We start from the raw sequence: 18,898 nt of genomic DNA, 5'->3' as shown, positions 1-18,898 counted from the left end.
TGTGTGTGTGTGTGTGTGTGTGTGTGTGTGTGTGTGTGTGTGTGTGTGTGTGTGTGTGTGTGTGTGTGTGTGTGTGTGTGTGTATACATATATTTTTTTTAACGCTTCAACTTTGAAGTGGAATATTTCGATTTTTAATCCCGCTTCAGGTATTGAGTTTTAAAGCACATATGTTCAGACATGACACTAAAACAAGCTTATTCTGTAAGTTTCAGAAAAATCTAAAGAAAATGGATTTTTTCGAACTTAAGAGCTTTTTAAAACATTATTATGAAATTATATTTCATTAAGAACTTTTCAAATTATAGAGACTTATAAAAGTTACAGTATTGCTGCCATCAGCATTTTCTGAATATTCAAATTGACAACTAGAACCATTTGAATATTGTTCGTAGTCTTGACAACATATGCCGAGATCATTAAAGATTGTTTCTCTTATTTTTATTTATTTATGTAAAAATGAATTTTTAGTGTAAATATAGTTAGTGTAAATAAGGTTTTTCATTAAATTTTTGGATAAAATATCAGGTTAAGCTTAACCATAAATTAACCAATTAATGAAAAACCAAGCCTAGGAGAAACATCCAGTGGCCTTGACCTTGACTTATATTGTCGAGATCATGACTATAAATTACATTTATAATTATATTTATTTTAGTTATTAGTCGGACACCTTGTGGAATGCTAATGTCGATGGTATTGTAATTTTCAAGTTTTATAACTTGGATTTTAATGAAAAATAATTTCAAAAAGCATTTTAAAAAGCTCTTGACGCCAGCTACAAAAATATGTAATAAAAAATGATAATTTCCATTAAAAAATTTCAAGATGATCTTTACGTAACCCTGACAACGGTATTTAAAGTCATATTCATATTACTATGAAATGTATCATTTAGAACCCTAAAAAATATAAAATTATGCAACAAATATACAGTCTCATAAAAAGTTTATTACGTTTTTGTCGAGATAGGAGGAAGATACTTATTATCAAAATTGTAGGATAAGTAATGGAATATACTTTGATGGTCTTGAGTAACTAAATGTAAATGTTTTTGGTTTTCATACTATCAATAAAAAAATTTTTTTTAATAGGAAGAAGATAATATTTTTGGTTCTATCAATGGTACTCAATGAACTGAATAATTTTGCATCAGAATATCTTAAAAAATTCAACTACTATCGGAATATGAACCAAAATAAATCAAACTGAAAATTTGAAACAAAATTTTTATTATTGCAATAAACGTTCAAAATGTTCGCCATGTTGATCCAGACATGCCTGTAATCTTTATGAAAAGTTTGCTTAAACTTCTTCTAACTCGTTATTTTGTAAATATTTTTTATGTTTTTTTTTTTTCATGTTTTTCTGAAGTGGGACATTGAAAGTAAGCTCCTTCACTCTTTCCCAAAGATAATAGTCTAAACATGTTAAGTTGGATGATCTCGCAGGAAATAACGCAGGACTACTTCTACCATTTGTTTAGGAATATTCTGTTAAGCTCTCGCTTCGCATTTATACCAAAGTATTATAGAGTGCACCATCTATCTGAAGCCACATTCGAGTCCTATCTCTCAGCAGAATATGTTCCACTAAATTTGAAAAATCATTTCTAAGAAAATGAACAAATCTCTCCGTTGTTAGAAATTCATAAAAAAAAAATGATTCAATTAACAGAACTCCAATAATTTCTGCTCAAATATTAATACTTCACTGGTTAATCCACAGTTCTCACTCAGTGTGGGGACGCTCCAATAATACAAATTGTGCCTGTTAATGGTTCCATCATTAAATGTTGCTTCATCACAACACAAATCGAAAAAAGTTAGGATCTTAATTTGTAATTTATTTTGAGCCCATGTACAGAACTGGATCCTTGTATTAAAATTATTCTGTGAGAATTCTTGGAATGCCGATATAAATGGAGTTATTTTTCCTGAATATGCGTGACATTGAATATTGGCTAACATTTCTATCGTGAACAGTCTGATATTCTATATTCTATATTCGGCTTATATCCCAATAACATTTGAATTTTCAAAAATATTCTAATTAAAAATTATTCTGCTCATTGAGCACTATCGACAAAACAAGCAAAAAAACCTTTTTCATTAAAAAAAATGTTTTTATTGATAGTATGAAAACCAAGGACATTTAAGGTTACTCAAAGTCATCAAAGTATGTTTTCCTCTACTCATTCTACAATTTTGATAATAGGTATCTTCTTATCTCTAACCGTTTTCGAGAAAAATGTCATGAACTTTTTATTAGACTCATCCTGTATATAGAAATTTTTATATCTTAAATTATCTGTTGCATTTAACTGTCAACGAGATACTATAATAATATATAATAACTATTAAAGACCTTGAGCAAATTTTCATAACTATCAATGGAGTCCGGGCGGCCCGAGAATAATTGAAGAATGATAATGTTACCGACAATTAATAAAAATTTATAATTATTAATATATTAATAACATAAATATTTTGATAATATATTTTTAAAATCGTTTAATTTTTTATTATATGTATAAATGTTGTATAAATAAATATGCATACTTTTAATGCTATAATATCATATATTGCCGAAAAATTACAATTTTTTCTCTGCAGTTATCATCTCTGTTGATAATCAAACTCGAATGATATCATCATAGTTTTCAAAAATAAAAATCGAATATTATTAAGTTTTAAACATATGTCTACGAAATTAATAAATCATAACATTAATATCGAATTACTAGTTTCTTATTCTTAATCATTTAAATTTTAACAGGCACAGGAATTTCCATAAATGCCGACCATCTTTAGCATCTCGATGACTGTACTATTTATTTACTCTAAATATTAAGCTTGATTTACATAGCAATCATACATAAATAATTTATCTTTCTATAAAATAAAAACTAAATGTCATGTCAGAAATTCATAATAAACAAGTCCATATATTTATATATTTTTACTTAATTATTCTAATAGATATTCTATACAAAACTTTATAGTATGGTTATTGAAAATGGACCAATAAATATATTTCTGTAAATATATTTCTTATGATAGATTTTTTTTCTGTATATATATTTTCAGGCAGAAGCAAGACTGGCTGCTAGGAGACAGGCAAGAGCAGAAGCCAGGGAAATACGAATGCGTGAATTAGAAAGACAACAAAAAGAGGCAGAAGAGAATGCTGATAGGGTTTACGACATATGTGCAGGTAGTTTAAAAAAATCATCATTTTGAATTTTGTACTTATATTTTGATATTTTTGCAATAATTTACAATTTACACTACTCATTAATTTCAAAAGCAGATTCGTTGATCTCCCTGTAAAGGATGAATGTGATACGTGTGTTTTGCATAGAAATGATTCCATCTGCTATTACAAATACTTTCAACGATCGCATATATTATATTTATACATTATTTATATAAAAATTTTTTTAAACTGTAGTTTTTGAAGAAACAGAGCTAATAGTCGAACAGTGTGCTCCCTGGAAATAAACGAAATACGCATACAAAATTAACAGTGATATCAGATATATGCTCAATGCTATTTTGAAATTCGTCCACACTATTGCTCATTAATTGCACCACCCAAATCATCAATTATTCAGAAAGTAATAAATAAAAAAGCTAGTTTGTAATGAATATAGATTTATTTAAGCAAATAAATGTTTTTTACTTACATTTTTGTTTATAAATGTGCAAAACACACGTGTCACTTTACAGAGAATTTGGTGATGTATTGAAATTAATGAAGTGCTATATTTAGATCCACTTTTTCCGTGTATACACAATATAGTAATATTTGTGATAAACTTCAAAAAACAAGGAAGAAGGAAGATCTCATCAAATACATTTCCAAAAGAGTTCGACAATTAATGCTTTGCAAGTAAAATGTGTGTAATTTAGATTGAAGACCATTGCTTCAAACAGCTACTTATATATAGCAAAAAAATAAATACAAAAATATAAATAACATTAACGTGTATCTTTTGCGAGCATTAAAAAATATCACTTAATCATAATACAACATTAATGAATCTGTTATTTGATAAAATTATTACACTTGATAAGATCTATCATCTCTCAAAGTTTGTCATATCTGAATCATTGTGCATATACATATATAACGTGATTGTAGTTGATATAAATAGAACCATGAGAGTAACTCCAGATCCAGTACGTACATCGCGACTTCTTACAAATTCCAATAATTTCCAATCGAGTCGTAGATCTTCAGAAGATTCATTGGAAGATGCAGGATTAAGCAGAGATATTAGGGTATATTTATACAAACCTTTTTTGTTTTATTATTTAATTTTCAATGATAATTAATACACTGTCTTTTTTAAATATTTCTATTAGCTGGAATTAAAAGAATTTGAAGAAAAATTTAGAAAGGCTATGATAGCTAATGCTCAATTAGACAATGAAAAATCATCTTATGCCTACCAAGTTGATTTGTTAAAAGATAAATTGGAAGAATTAGAGGAAACCACTACACAATTACGTAGAGAATTAAGAGAAAAAAATCGAGATGTTGAACAATTAAAACGGGTCAGTCAGCGATTGAAAGAAGATTTAGATATTTGCAGAGCGCAATTACTAGAAAGAGATACACTTATACAAGTACGTATATTATTGAGTATTGTTCAAAATAACACAATAATATTGTTTATAAAAGAATATCTTGTAATATACTGTATCAAAAGTCCCGAGCCCTAAATAATTTCTGAATGTTTCAAGATATAGAATTGAAATTCACAGAAATACAATAGGATCATAAAATCTATCATTTAATCTCGAAAGCACTCCACCTTACGAGTCGACAGGAATGACAAGCCAATTCATTTACACTTCATTTGTCGTGCAGTTACATATCTGCACTCTATCAGACTCTACCATATAATATTGTCTCGTAGAAGAAATATTTTGCCATGAAACTTGCTTTGGCTTATATTTTATGAATTATGAAGTTTATTCAATGAATGCTGGAGTCTATATTATCAATAAAACCAGTGTTTTTGTTCTTATCGAATTTCTTTGTAGTGGTTTCACAGAATAAAAATTTCTTTTCCACGATTAAAATGTACATGCTAAAGTACTTGTCGCTGATGTTCAAAGCTAGAAAAAAAAAATTACAGATTTTTTAATCCATTTTTATCTCAATATGGCGACCAATGCTGAAGATAAGATGGATAAAGAAATCTAATTTTTTATTTTTTCCAATTTTGAACACAAAATACACCAGCGACAAGTACATTAGCATGTACATTTTAATCGTAGAAAAGGAGTTTTTATTTTGTGAAATCATTACGAAGAAATTCGACAGGAACAAAAACATCAAAAATGCTAGTTTTATCGGTAATACAGGCGGCTTCAGCATTTCCTTAAGGGAATCCTAAAGTGAATCTGTTTTATCAATTTTTCCAAATAAGTATTTTTAACTGCCTTTACAAAATCTTCTCCATAATTAAAATATAAATGATAATGTAGTTCAAATCGGTTGATTTTATGCCAAAAACGAAAAAAAGTTGGAAAATTAGTTTTGTTACCGATTTTTAACGTCGACTCATAATAATGTTTATATATGAGTTTTACTTCGTAAATACAAAATAATCTTGGTTTGGATCAGAGATTTTACAACAATCAATTTTGAACAAAGATTTTGAATAATCAATAACATGAGTATTTAGAATTAAGTTAGATACTTAATACGAAAGATTAATTAATTATAAAATTTGTACGTATGAGTGCGATATTGATATAGTATAAGGTATGTCGATATGTTGCATATTATCGATGAAACAACAATCTCATCAGAGTTTTTTTTTCGGACTTCACTTTAGGATCCTCTTAAATAATCAAATTTTGCAATTTCATTCTTAAAAACATTTTAATGAATAAAATCGTATGCTTTTCATTTATGGTATAGATATATATTTTTATGCTGATATTTTATCTCCAAGAAGTAATATTATGTCATAACACCTTTTTGATTTCTTTTTTTATGAAACTGCGCGTACAGAACCGGATTTTGAAAATTGATTCTTGAAAATTTTTTTAATAATCAAATTATATTATTATATACACCTTAACTACACTATAGTACATATCGAGTGATAGAAATTTTTATTTTTCCTTTTTTCTAAAAAAATCGCTTTGTACGAGTCTTCAGAAGCCTTCTCTGATTACAAATATCGCAATTAAAATGTGATTCATCCAGTATTTTAGCCATAATTTCAACATAAAGAAATTCGTTTTCAACTAAAAGTCTCCATAGTCTCTTCTGAGGTGGAATGGGGGAAAAGGAGAATCGGAAAATCTTAAATGGGGTCGTTTAAAAAAACTTTCTAAGACAAGAACAATGCTGGATGATCGAGGTCTTTACGATTTCTTTTCGCAGAGTTACGATCATTTAAACATTGTTATTGGCTAGGAATGGAAATAATTCGTTATTTGTAATAAGGTATAGTTACAAATTACTTTTTTGGTAACTTTACTGATAACTGTGTTACTTTTTTCTTTGATAACAATAACGAAGTTACATTTTTTTTGGTAATGGTAACAAATTTTACAGTTACTTATCTTATTTTGCACACGATTGGACATGATATGGTTGGACAGCCACTCATAGTACTTGAGACTAGAAAGCCCCCCTAAATCGGTCCATTGTAATGACGATCGTCGGTTTTAAAAAAGTAACGAAATAATGCGTGGTCTACAATGATAGTGGCAGTAGTAGATGAGACTATAAGGGTACAAATTGACCAATCATAGTTGAATGTGAGAAGAATAATCGACTGTGATTGGTCAATTTCTTACAGCCTCACTGATACTGCCATTGTAGACCACGCATAATGAAAAGTTACTTTCTCAAATAACGGTAAATGTAATGAGTTACTTTTAAATCGGTAACTAGTAACTTCCCAGCAAACACAATTATATAACTGTTATATTGTGTGCTGTAACAAAACGGAATGTAACAGATAATATAACGTGTTGATTACATTTAATGAACATGTTAGTTGTAATTTCTCACTCACTGCAAATTACAGTTATATACAATAAATATAACAATGTAATAAACGTTATATAAATGTTGCGTAGTTACAGAAAAAGTATAGAATAGTTACATAACATGCTGAAACGTTATATGACTATAATATAAATAATTCCAATGTTATGTAATTGTTATATAATGAGTGTTATAATTACGTAATCTTATTTATATATACTTTATTAAAACAATCATATATAAAATGACATATAAACTATATATAAGCATTGCATAAGATTGCTGGACCAACATCTTATATAAATCAATATGATATTTTTATACTGAATGATCTAATGGTGGCCTTAAGCTATGCTTATGCAGCTTATGTTTTATGTATGATAATTCTTATGTATGATAATCCTTTCTGCAATAAGCTATTACCATGGTGCGTGCAGTTCGGTCAAACCACGCCTACTTTTGCTCCGTGTTGTCAATAGGGAGCAAGAGCTACCAACTGTGAAACGCGAAACATGGGGCGGGCTTTATAGTCCGTTCTTATTTTAAAACTATTTCACGTTTTATGTTTCTCTTTCTTATAGAAAGAGAACATTTAAGAACATTATAAAGTATCAGTAGTGTCAAACAAGAAAAGATTCAGTATCAATTTCACGACGCGAAACAGGCTGGTATTCATAGTCGATTCTTGCATTTAAGACTTACTTTGTCTTAAGTACTGGTCGCTGCTTATCTGAAAAATATAGGCAATAGAAACAAGGAAAAAGAAATTTTAATCTATCAGAAACTGTGTACTTGTATAAAATGCATGTTTTCTGATACTAAATCTGTTATTCCCTAATTATAAATAAATGCTGAGAACAGCTATTATATAATGTAAATATAACAATAATATATAGATCTTATAATACATAATATATAATATAACAGTCTACCTTCATCATCAACATAACATCTGTTATACAAATGTGTTACATTATGTATGAGATTATATGAGCCGTTACTTTACTGTTATAGTCAACAATTATTTCATAACTATATAACAAAATATATCACTTTAATTCTGTTATATTACGTATTATTTCCAGGTTATATTGTAGCCATACTCGGGGTTGCTAGGTTGTTACTTTTTCTACTCGATAACTAGTAACTGTAACTTTTAAAAAGTAACTTTCTATTGCCTGGTAAACAGTAAACGAATTTACGGTAGAGTTCGTAAAGCCATATATAAACAGTAACTAACCCAACATTGATTTCCTTACTGCTTACGTTTTACTGCTTAAGTTTTTTTATGTACCATGGCCTTTACACCTCGTGCGTGCGTGCTCATACTAATCATGGTGTAAAAATACAAGATGTAATGTTTTCGTGAATGCGCAGTAGGAGTATGAATTTGATTGGCTGTTCTAGTATGCTATTACGCAGGAAAGTGCATTTGGACCCAAATTTGATTGGTTGTTTCCGTATGCTATTGCCATTATGTGCAACGTTTCATCCATTAAGTATTGAGAAGGGCATCAAACTCAAGCGATCGGTCCCGAAAAAAATGGGCTTGAAAATACAGTGTCGGAAAAGCGCTGTATGGCAGAACAAATTCGAATACTCCTATCGGAGAAAAACTAGAGTTTTCCAACAGTTCGTATATCGTTGCGCGCGAAATACTGGTATTTACATACAGTATCCTCCATAAGTTTGAAAATATCCTACATTTTACAAGAAAGCCATTACATGACAGCGATCTATATATGTTTTTGATTTAAATACTTCGTAAGACGTCTAAATGACAATAAACATTTATCTAGAACACCTATAAGCTTGTACATGCCGAAAATATGTTGGATAATCATTTCATAACATCGAAGCGCTCAAGATTGAATTTCGCACTTTAGTCTATTCTTTATATGTATATTGTCATTTGTTTTGCAACTTGTATTCGTTGTATATACACAGGTCATTTAATTGTTATTTAGCGGTTTCTATAAAAATGATAAACTATTTGAATCGCAAGTTGATTTCAGACTCCGTAAAAATTGTAAAATGATCCCGAAGAATCAGATTTCGTATATAAATCGTATTTTAATTAAAATTTCATATTTTAATAGTCCATGTTATTAAATTTTTAATTGAAAAAAGATGAAATAAAAATACGTATGTATGTACTTTTATTTCGTCTTTTTTCAATTAAATGATCATTTACAAACCTGTAAAATGTAAGATGTTCCCAAACTTATGGAGGATTATTGAACGGCCACGATCCGATTCATGCTCATAACGCATAAAAATCATTTCATCCTTGTTGTTTGTCAAATATTAAATGAAAACAAAATGCTCATGAGCGTTATCAATATGAATCAGACCACGGCCTATGTGTGACCTGTGACCACATGACAGTCAATATTTCCAACTTTTTCTGCAAGGCGTTTCAGTTTTTGCGCGACCCCTATATAGCGAACTTAGCCAATTTTCAAGATATCGAAATGGGATCAATGGCATTTGAAAGAGAATTATTTATACCCATTTGTACCTCTTCTAGGAGATTTTTGATAAAGTTGATCAAGTTCACATCGATATGTTTAATTCTTCAGTTCACATTTTTTCTCCGACATCAGCTTCAGTTGGCCCATTAAATTAATCAGAGCTTGGTGAAAATGGCCCTAATACTAATAAATCTATTTATGTTGTTTGCACTTTGGGCACTCGACATCTTCATTGTCTTTCTTTTCAAACCAGACATATATCCATTTTATTTTAAGTGCACAAATATTTGGGGATTTCATGCAACGCGAACAGATCTAATACTAATGCCGGCGATACTGTAATCTTTAAGCTTCATACATTTCAATACAATGTTTAAATGATCATAACTGATCATAACTCAGAAAAAAATTGTAAAGATCTTGATCATCCCATGTTGTTTTCATCTCGGAAAGTTTTATCAAACTAACTCTTAGGAAGTTTATATTGACCGAACCGTATATCGTAATCTATAAGAATTGATTAATCAGTCATAATATTCCTCTCCCATTCGTCTGTAAGAAGGGAATATTCAAAAATGATTGGTCAATTTTACAGATTACGGCATACAGCGTACGATTACGGCCAATATAAACGCTCTCTCACTTGATCCTCTACATGTTATTTAAAATTTTTCGGCCGCCCTCTACCTCCGTCCTTCCGGAGATATTAAAGTGGAGTATTTTCAAGATTCAATGGTAGATTTTATGATCTCACTGTAGCTCTGTAAATTTCAATCATACATCGCGAACCATTTAAAAATTATTTAGGTAATCCAAAACTTTTAGCGGTCACTGTATATAAGTTTTTACTATATGACCCTAAAATATATTATAATTTAGGAAAACGGTTTAGTTATTGTTGATAATAAGGAAAATGAAGATGAGGATAACGAAAATATTGAAAATGAATTATGTCATAAAAAGAAGATATTAGTCAGTACAGAAGCTGCAGAATTATTAGAAACAGCTGGTAAAGGTTCACTAGGTATATAATTAATCAAGAAATCAAGCATTTTTATAATGAAACAAAATTTTATGGTGTATATACTTTTTAGATATTCGACTGAGGAAATTTGCTTCTGAAAAAAAGGAATTGCAAGATGAGATTCGCCATTTAAGATTGGAATTAGAAGAAACTAGAAATCGCATGAGACCCGAAAAATCATCTGGTTCGATATTAGGTTAATATTTACATATTTTTATTTATACAAGCACCTAAATTATATATATCTTGATGAAAAAATTTTCTTAAAATTATTTTATATTTTTATGAATTTGTCACATAAAATTCATGAAATTTTTTTTTTAAATACCTTGAATTTTTTTTCCAGATTTTGTAAGTTTTCTTTAGAAATTATAGAATGAAAAATTTAGACCATTTCTATAAATGTAAACTTTCATGTTGAAAAATATTTTGAAAAAATATTCCAATTCTTATAAAAAACTTGAGAAATTTTCTAAAAAGAACGATTAAAAATTCTCAAAAATTTGAAATTTACGTAAAAATTTTAAAAAATTATATAAAGAATCGTAAGGAAAATTTTCATAGGGATAGTTATTGATATATACTTTATGTAATATTGTTTATTCGTATTAATTGATGTATTTGTTGTAGGTTTATCAGATAACGAAGATATTCAACGTGAAGCAAATAAATTATTGGCCGATTATAAATTTAAATTACAAAAAGCGGAACAAGATATGTCTACATTGCAAGCAACAGTAGCTAGACTAGAAAGTCAAGTAATTCGTTACAAATCAGCTGCAGAAGCATCTGAAAAAGCAGAAGATGAGTTGAAAGTAGAAAAAAGAAAGTTGCAGAGAGAAGTATGAATATTGATTTTTATTACAAAAAAATAATCTGATATACATAAATATGTATCAAAACAATTTAGAAAATTACAGATATTTATGTTCGTTTAATATTTTTATACTTAGGTAAGAGAAACACAAAGTCGTGTAGAGGAATTGGAGACAGCAAATTCTCATCTACAAAGGAGATTGGATAAACTTAAAAACGCTAAATCGGCTCTTTTAAAAGAGCTTTGAGTTAATGTTTGCAGAGATGTACAATAAGTCTGTTACTTATACTTTGAACAAATCGTAACCCGATGTTGCCTCCAATTAATATTATTTATCACTTTGAATATAATTTACAAAGGCAAAAATTACGTATTATCGTTATAACATTTTATTATGTAGCGAATGTCATCCAGACATAAAAAATTGCTGTGGAAAAGATTCCTACCTCTTACATTTACTAAGTCTTTGATACCAACTTATTTTTGCATTATTTTTTAATGGACTAATAAGGCACTTTTTACTATTTTTTAAATTTGACGTTAAATTTTTCTATATATTTATAAAGAGTTACAGAGCTGATTCAATATTTGATACTTTCATGTAAGTAGCAAGTAATAAAATATATTCGTTTCTGCCTTGTTGTAATGAGTTTGTGAAAATTATTTTAAATTAATAATATATATATATATATATATTAAAAAGTACAAATTATTTATATATTGCGATGGAGATGACACAGGTGTTAAATATTTTTTACTATGTTAAACGAAGATGTTAAGAAAGACCAATTTTGACCTAGAAGTGAGACCTAGATTGGTATGTTGGGAACTATGGCCGATATTCATAGTCAAGTCTTATTTCAAGACCATCTTAAGTAATGTTTTAAGATTAAGTTAATGCAGCCTTCTGATTGGTTCGTGAGTTCTTAAGACATACTTAAGAGGGTCTTGAATATAAGATCTGACTATGAATATTGGTATATGACTACGTTTACACTGTACATTTAGGCCGCGGCCATAGAGTATAGAGAATAGGAGATCGATGACTCCTCCGAGTTTATTAGGAATAGATCGAAGGATAACATAGGCAAATAAGAATCATCATTCAGGTTGAATGGTGGGTAGGTGTAACTGAAGGATTTGCTGGGATAAAATTATCAGGATCTCTAAATATATAAGGATATTGAAGAATAATAATAAGAAAAAGAGAAAGTATTACATGGGCGAGGCTATCAAAAAGCATGGTAAAAAGTAATTGCCTAAATTAGTTCGATTACTTTCGTTCCACGACACTAAAGGTTCTGTATTTTCAAATAAAGTGAAAATTACAAAAGTGGGCAATTTACTAGGTGTTGACCAATGAAATTATCAATATTCTAGTAAATTCGCTCACTTTTGTAATTTTCACCTCGTTTCAAGATACAATCGATTCCCTAGAATTCCTCTAGTAAGAGTTAAAACATAAGAGCGGAAGGATGCCGGAACAGCACAATTTGACAGTTAATAGTTCGATTTCCCGTTTGCGCATTCTACACCATGAAACAATTGCTCACACCAATTCACAGATTCACTACCACATTGAAAGTATTTGCAAATGACGGCATTTAAAGGAAACTGTTGCAAGCGGGTTGGAATTCGCATGGCTGTGCCCAATGTGGCGCCAAGCGTATCTGGGCGCCGGCAATGACTAATTAATGGCAAAGGACAATTGGCGGGAAATCGTTAAGTTTGCAAAGAAATTTTACTCACTGTTGAATTTGATTCAAATAAAGCGATTTAATATATATTTAAATTTAATATTTAAAACGTACAGATTAAAAGAGTAGAGATGTGATTACGTGACGGCTCGGATATCGGTATCGCATTACTAGGTTAGAATACGAGAAACTAGAAAATCTACAATATAAGCATTTATCTAACGACGCGAGCAATTACCTAATGACATGAGCAGTAACTGATTTCGTAATGAACATAAAGGGATGATTAATTTTATCAAGCACTAACTTAAAATTTATCGCTGAAGCTTATAAAAGATCCGCACGCAGAACGCCATGACACCAGAGACAGAGAGAGAGAGAGAGAGAGAGAGAGAGAGAGAGAGAGAGAAAACCGGAAAAAAGAACTGACTCGAGCGCCGCAACTAACGCTGCAGCGCCATTAGTATTTTGCGGTTGTAGCTCCAGCACATTAGTGCGATGTTAATCGCGCGCAATATCTAGTGACAGTATATCTTCAGAATGAGAATACGGTAAATATACACTCATTGGATATCGTGTGTCGATGTTAATCGCGCGCGACAAATATCACGCTTGATGCCAAGATTTTTTGCCATACTTAAATGGAACGCGATATGTGTAGTGTGTATCATGTGTATAACTTTTAATACTAACCTTAAAAGATTAAAATTTTTTTTTATTATTGAAAATAATAAAAAATCTTAATATGAAATTATTTTCTTATTTGTTCTTATAATATAAATATAAATTAATATAAAAATATATAATACTTGTCATTGTAATTTTTTATTAACATTCGTCGACACAAGTAATTCTATATATTGAAAACAGAATAAAATGATGGAAATTGGTTTGCGGTTGTATTTTAATATCACTTAATTCATTAAAATCACACTTGACAGACTCGAAATACACTCTGATTCTCCTCTCGAGCAGAGGCGAAGTGTGATTGAGTTAAACAAAATTGTAAATGGAAAGCGACATATACATGTGTCGATTTGTGTCAAATGTGTCTCCTAAAAGGAAAGCAGCCAATGTATAGTAGCGCTACTCCTAATTTTATGTTGATCAAAATGGAGTGCGCATGCGTGAAATAAGTAAGTTCTTCGTCTCATTTTCTTTTTTATTGCTTTCATTCTCTCTCTCTCTCTCTCTCTCTCTTTCTCTCTCTCCCTATTTCAATGTTCCACTTAAACATTTCATGTCTTTCAAGCATACATGGTTCTGAATAGAAATTTAGAAGGAAGTATTACGTGTATTGTCCATTTGATGAAATGTGTGAGAAACCTCAAGAGATTGATCTAATTTTTGTGAAAAAGTGAAAAGTAAATAAAAGTTTATTCGTGTCGCATGCTCTAATATGCTCCAATATGTTTCTATAATAGCACTTACTCACTTTAACTTAGAATTAGATTGCGATGTGAATAAATCTAGTGAGTTTGCGAGGAATTTTAACAGTGAATTTTAAGAGTGAAAAAAGAATGAAAAGAGAAAGAAGTTTAGGTGATAACTATGAAAACGCTGGCAACGTGAGCAACTTACTTATTTCATGCATGCGCACATTTTGGCCAACATTAACAAAAGTCGACAGAGTTGCATTACTGTATATACTATATATATCATGCTTTGCACTCAGCAACCTGCATAGTGGCCGAGTCACACCTTGAGAAGAATTGGCAGCTGTTATTATTATAATAACAATCTTTCTTTTGCAAAATTTATTTTAAGTAAGTTAAATTTTAATTATTTCTTTTTTTTTAATTGAAATATGAACGAAATAGAAAGCTTACGACAAAGAGTCATAGAGCTCGAAAACGAGCTGCAAGAAAAGAAAGATAAAAATGTGACAGTAACAAGGGGAAAGATCGAACATATGTCAGATGAAGTGGTGGATTCGAATCCATATAGGTAAGTTTCAAAATGTTTGTCGTCACCGTTTATTATTTTAGTATGTACAAAATTAGAGGGTTAGGTACTATTTATTACTAGTTATTTTATGTATCTCGTTACCATCACTGATACTTACAATTAGAAAATAATAACATATGCTTTGCAACAAGTGACACAGACGATACAGTGTAACACATGGTCTATTTTCTGTTCTTGCACCCGACTGCTCTAGAACTCTCTCGCTTTCGATACATATCAAACGTATATCTATCTCACTTTAAACTCTAAAAGTTCAACCACAAAAAACAGACCTACAGTGAATCATTACATCCTTGTTTACCACTGGTAAATAAAGATAAAATAATCATTGTGCTAACCGTGTTGCTTGCTGGAAAGCACTCAGAACGATTTTTTATTTTTTTATAATGTTATTAAAGTAAGATATATAGATTTAAAAATTATATTGGCTACATTTTACACAACTCAATTTACATCAAAGTTACTACATCGATGTTAGGAAACTAGCCAATATAGTCATTCCATTCTTCAGAAAAATAATAGCTTGATGATTGACCAGTTTGATAATATCGATGTTATAAATTAATAACTTCGGCATAAATCAAGCTGTATAAACATAGTTATAATTTAATAATTACTGTTAACTTTTCTTTATATTACTTATCTAATAACTTCTATAATTCTACTTTATATTGATATTTTTATTCTTTAAAGATTTTCTTTACAAAGACAAATTTTATTAAAAAGTTTTATTAAACATTGGTTTTTAAACGTTAATGTCATTATTAAGAGTACATTCTAATATTTATTGTCAATATTGAAAGTTTATAATTCACATTATCCAAACTAACGAAGACTCCTTATAAATCAAAGAACTGGAAAGGATGTGGGCAGAAGATGTCGCGCAAATAATATATTTATGAAGTGTGAAACTTCTTCACTAAAACGCGCTTACATGTTTCGGCTCACTTTTGAGCCCTCCTCAGAGACACAAACTAACATAAATAAATGCAGCAGCCTTCAAGCAGTGCAGCCTTCATCGTTCACTGTTCCTTTCGTTCATGGAATTACTGAGAAATTAAACAGATTGAATGCAAGTATATGAGGATATCGTTTTATAGTAGTAATAAATTACGAGAATTTATTAGGGTGCATAAGGACTCTTTATTGCGTAACAAAAAGTTGAATATTATTTATAAGATCTTTGTAAGAGTTGCAAGTTATGTGGGACAGATGTATAGACAGCTGAGGTCAAGAATCACCGAGTGTAAGAATCACATCCAATAGAACACTTCTACTCGTAATGTCATAACGGAGCATCGGTTACAAGAAAGCCATGATTTCTATTGGGAACAACGTTACAATACTGGACGAGGAGTCTCATTATAAGAAAAGATTGATTTCGGAGATGATATTCATCAGGAGATGAACGCATGGACTCAACTTGCAGATGATGGAGAAGCTTCCCAAGGCCTACCTCCCGATCATACACAAGCTATAAAGGCTAGAGTTGTTGTCTAATCAATCAATGTTGTTCGTACGCAACAATAAGTCTTTCTGACGTGATTTTTGATTACTTTCTAACTTCCATTTTCATGGAATTGATTAACGTTTTAAATTTTTCCATTTGTAATCTTGACTAATACTACTAGCTAAAACTGGAAGTAACACACTGTGTCTGATACTGATTGGCCAAAATATCAAGAACCGGTTTTTGAATAATTCATAATAATGTTTGCGATATAGTTCGTGATTTGTTGAGCATCCTTATTTTTGGAATAATTAATTATAATCTTAAAGTTTTTTTTTGATAAAAGTTTTTCATATTCTCTGTTCCGATATTCCCATCATTTCCTTTTCATTCATTTTTCTTTTTTCTTTTTCTTTCACTTTTTTTAGGTTTAATTTTGGCATTTAAATTCTTGAGGTAGATGTCGCTCACTATGACAGGATAATTTTTATTTACAATTTATTTATATTACTTTGTGTTGTCTCTGAAGAGGGCTCAAAAGTGAGCCGAAACATGTAAACACGTTTTAGAATAAAGAAGTTTCATACTTCATAGATATTATTTGCGCGACGTCTTGCGCTTGACTCCTACTGCCTATATCCTTTTCAGTTCACATTATTATTATATATACATATTATATATTATATATACATACTACAGATTTTCAATATTGATAGTGACTCAAAATATAGTCCAAGGATGCTACTCATAATTCTTTAAGGGCCTTAGCAGAAATTTGACTTATTATTTTAAGACAGTGTTTTATGACTTAAATCTTATTTTTAGTAACGCACAAGAATTATCTTATGACTTATATTTTAAGAGCCTTCTACAATAAGCCATTAGTCATAAATCAGAAGTCAGAAGCTGGAAATTAATCAGTTACAATCGTCAATTTCCAGCTTCTGACTTATGATTAATTATTATAGAGGCTTATTGTAGAAGGTCCATTAAAATTGTAAGTCAATCTTTCTGCTACAGCCCTATGAATTGATTATGAATATAACTGGCCTAGAGCATAAAGCATATTTTTCTTATTTAAATTTCAATTTTAATAAAATATTTCTTTCCAATCTTTTATTAAAAGAGATGTATAAAAGAGAATTTTCTGAGTTTTATAAATTTGTATTTACTTTCTAATATCTTGCAGCCGATTGATGGCATTAAAACGTATGGGTATCATTGAAAATTATGAAAAAATACAAGAATTAACGATAGCTATAGTTGGAATTGGTGGTGTTGGTAGTGTAACAGCAGAAATGTTAACAAGATGCGGTATCGGAAAGGTAGGAATATGATAATAACATAGATTATGTGTTAAATGAATCATTTAATGTTTTACTATATGTTTCAGTTGATACTGTTTGATTATGATAGTGTAGAACTTGCAAATATGAATAGATTATTTTTTCAACCACATCAAACAGGCCAGAGTAAAGTAGAGGCTGCAGCAAATACCTTGCATTACATAAATCCTGATGTGGAAATTGAAATACATAATTATAATATTACGACTGTTAATCATTTTCAAAATTTTATGAATACAATAAGGTATATATACATTTACAAATTGAATTTTTTTAAATCGACGTATGTTTTAGTGGTTTTACTTAATTTAAATTTATATATTTTTGCAGTAACTCCAGTTTGAAAAATGGTCCAGTCGACTTAGTACTGAGTTGTGTTGATAATTTTGAAGCTCGCATGGCAATAAACACTGCTTGTAATGAACTTAATCAGAAATGGTTTGAAAGTGGCGTATCTGAAAACGCAATGTCTGGTCACATTCAATTTATTGTACCTGGTGAAACAGCTTGTTTTGCAGTAAGACTTCAATTATTCAATAATTGATACCAAACAGTTTATTTTAAGTGATAAATTTTTTGACACATAGAATTAAACATATTAGGAAAAAATGTTTTAATGAAAATTTTACAATTTTAAGATGCAAGCGATATCGATTGAATCTCGATAGAATAAAATAAATGTACACTTGAACTTATTGTATTGACTCTTATGGACATTAGACTATATCGACACAAACTTATATAATCCCATAAACATATGCATAAAGAGAATTATTCAATCGCATTTCTCCTATAAAGGTGCACATAAAATATGATTGGATTTTCTTTATGCATACGTTTATGCAGCTTTGCAAGTTGTGTGAATATACTCTAACACTTTGTTGATTTATTTTCACTGAAAGGCTGATTTCTGATTCTGAGCTTGATTATTTATTAAATATCTCATAAAATATTGATTTTTCGATGATTTTACTTTAATACTTTTATATGCAGAATAGTTACAGAAATATTATGATAAGAAATCATAATTCCATAATTATAAAAAAAAATGGTAATAATCTTCATATGATCTTTTTTTAAAAATTAATTTTATTTGCAT

The 18,898-nt window shown here is 29.7% G+C and overlaps 2 protein-coding genes across 9 annotated transcripts in view; both read left to right on the top strand.

Annotated features, from left to right (window-relative positions):
* Positions 1-11,777, top strand: part of LOC108694199 (leucine-rich repeat flightless-interacting protein 2) — a 14,978-nt gene extending 3,201 nt beyond the window's left edge. For 7 of the 8 annotated variants that reach the window (XM_018203554.1, XM_018203552.1, XM_018203551.1 and 4 more), the window contains exons 3-9: positions 3,090-3,216; positions 4,147-4,286; positions 4,371-4,634; positions 10,377-10,521; positions 10,592-10,717; positions 11,152-11,363; positions 11,475-11,777. In XM_018203554.1, coding sequence (XP_018059043.1) covers positions 3,090-3,216; positions 4,147-4,286; positions 4,371-4,634; positions 10,377-10,521; positions 10,592-10,717; positions 11,152-11,363; positions 11,475-11,585 — 1,125 coding nt within the window. In that variant the 3' untranslated portion in view covers positions 11,586-11,777. The remainder of the gene's footprint in view (positions 1-3,089; positions 3,217-4,146; positions 4,287-4,370; positions 4,635-10,376; positions 10,522-10,591; positions 10,718-11,151; positions 11,364-11,474) is intronic. The other variant, XM_018203558.1, reaches the window with a different exon arrangement.
* Positions 11,778-14,285: 2,508 nt separating this feature from the next.
* The window catches only part of LOC108694195 (ubiquitin-like modifier-activating enzyme 5), a 6,189-nt gene continuing 1,576 nt past the window's right edge, over positions 14,286-18,898 (top strand). Inside the window, exons 1-4 of the mRNA XM_018203546.1 lie at positions 14,286-14,982; positions 17,643-17,778; positions 17,847-18,043; positions 18,130-18,316. Coding sequence (XP_018059035.1) covers positions 14,843-14,982; positions 17,643-17,778; positions 17,847-18,043; positions 18,130-18,316 — 660 coding nt within the window. The 5' untranslated portion in view covers positions 14,286-14,842. The remainder of the gene's footprint in view (positions 14,983-17,642; positions 17,779-17,846; positions 18,044-18,129; positions 18,317-18,898) is intronic.

The sequence above is a fragment of the Atta colombica genome, unplaced genomic scaffold (genome assembly GCF_001594045.1).
Source record: "Atta colombica isolate Treedump-2 unplaced genomic scaffold, Acol1.0 scaffold118, whole genome shotgun sequence".
Taxonomy (NCBI): Eukaryota; Metazoa; Arthropoda; class Insecta; order Hymenoptera; family Formicidae; genus Atta; species Atta colombica.
This window is presented reverse-complemented; position numbering and strand designations above follow the sequence as displayed.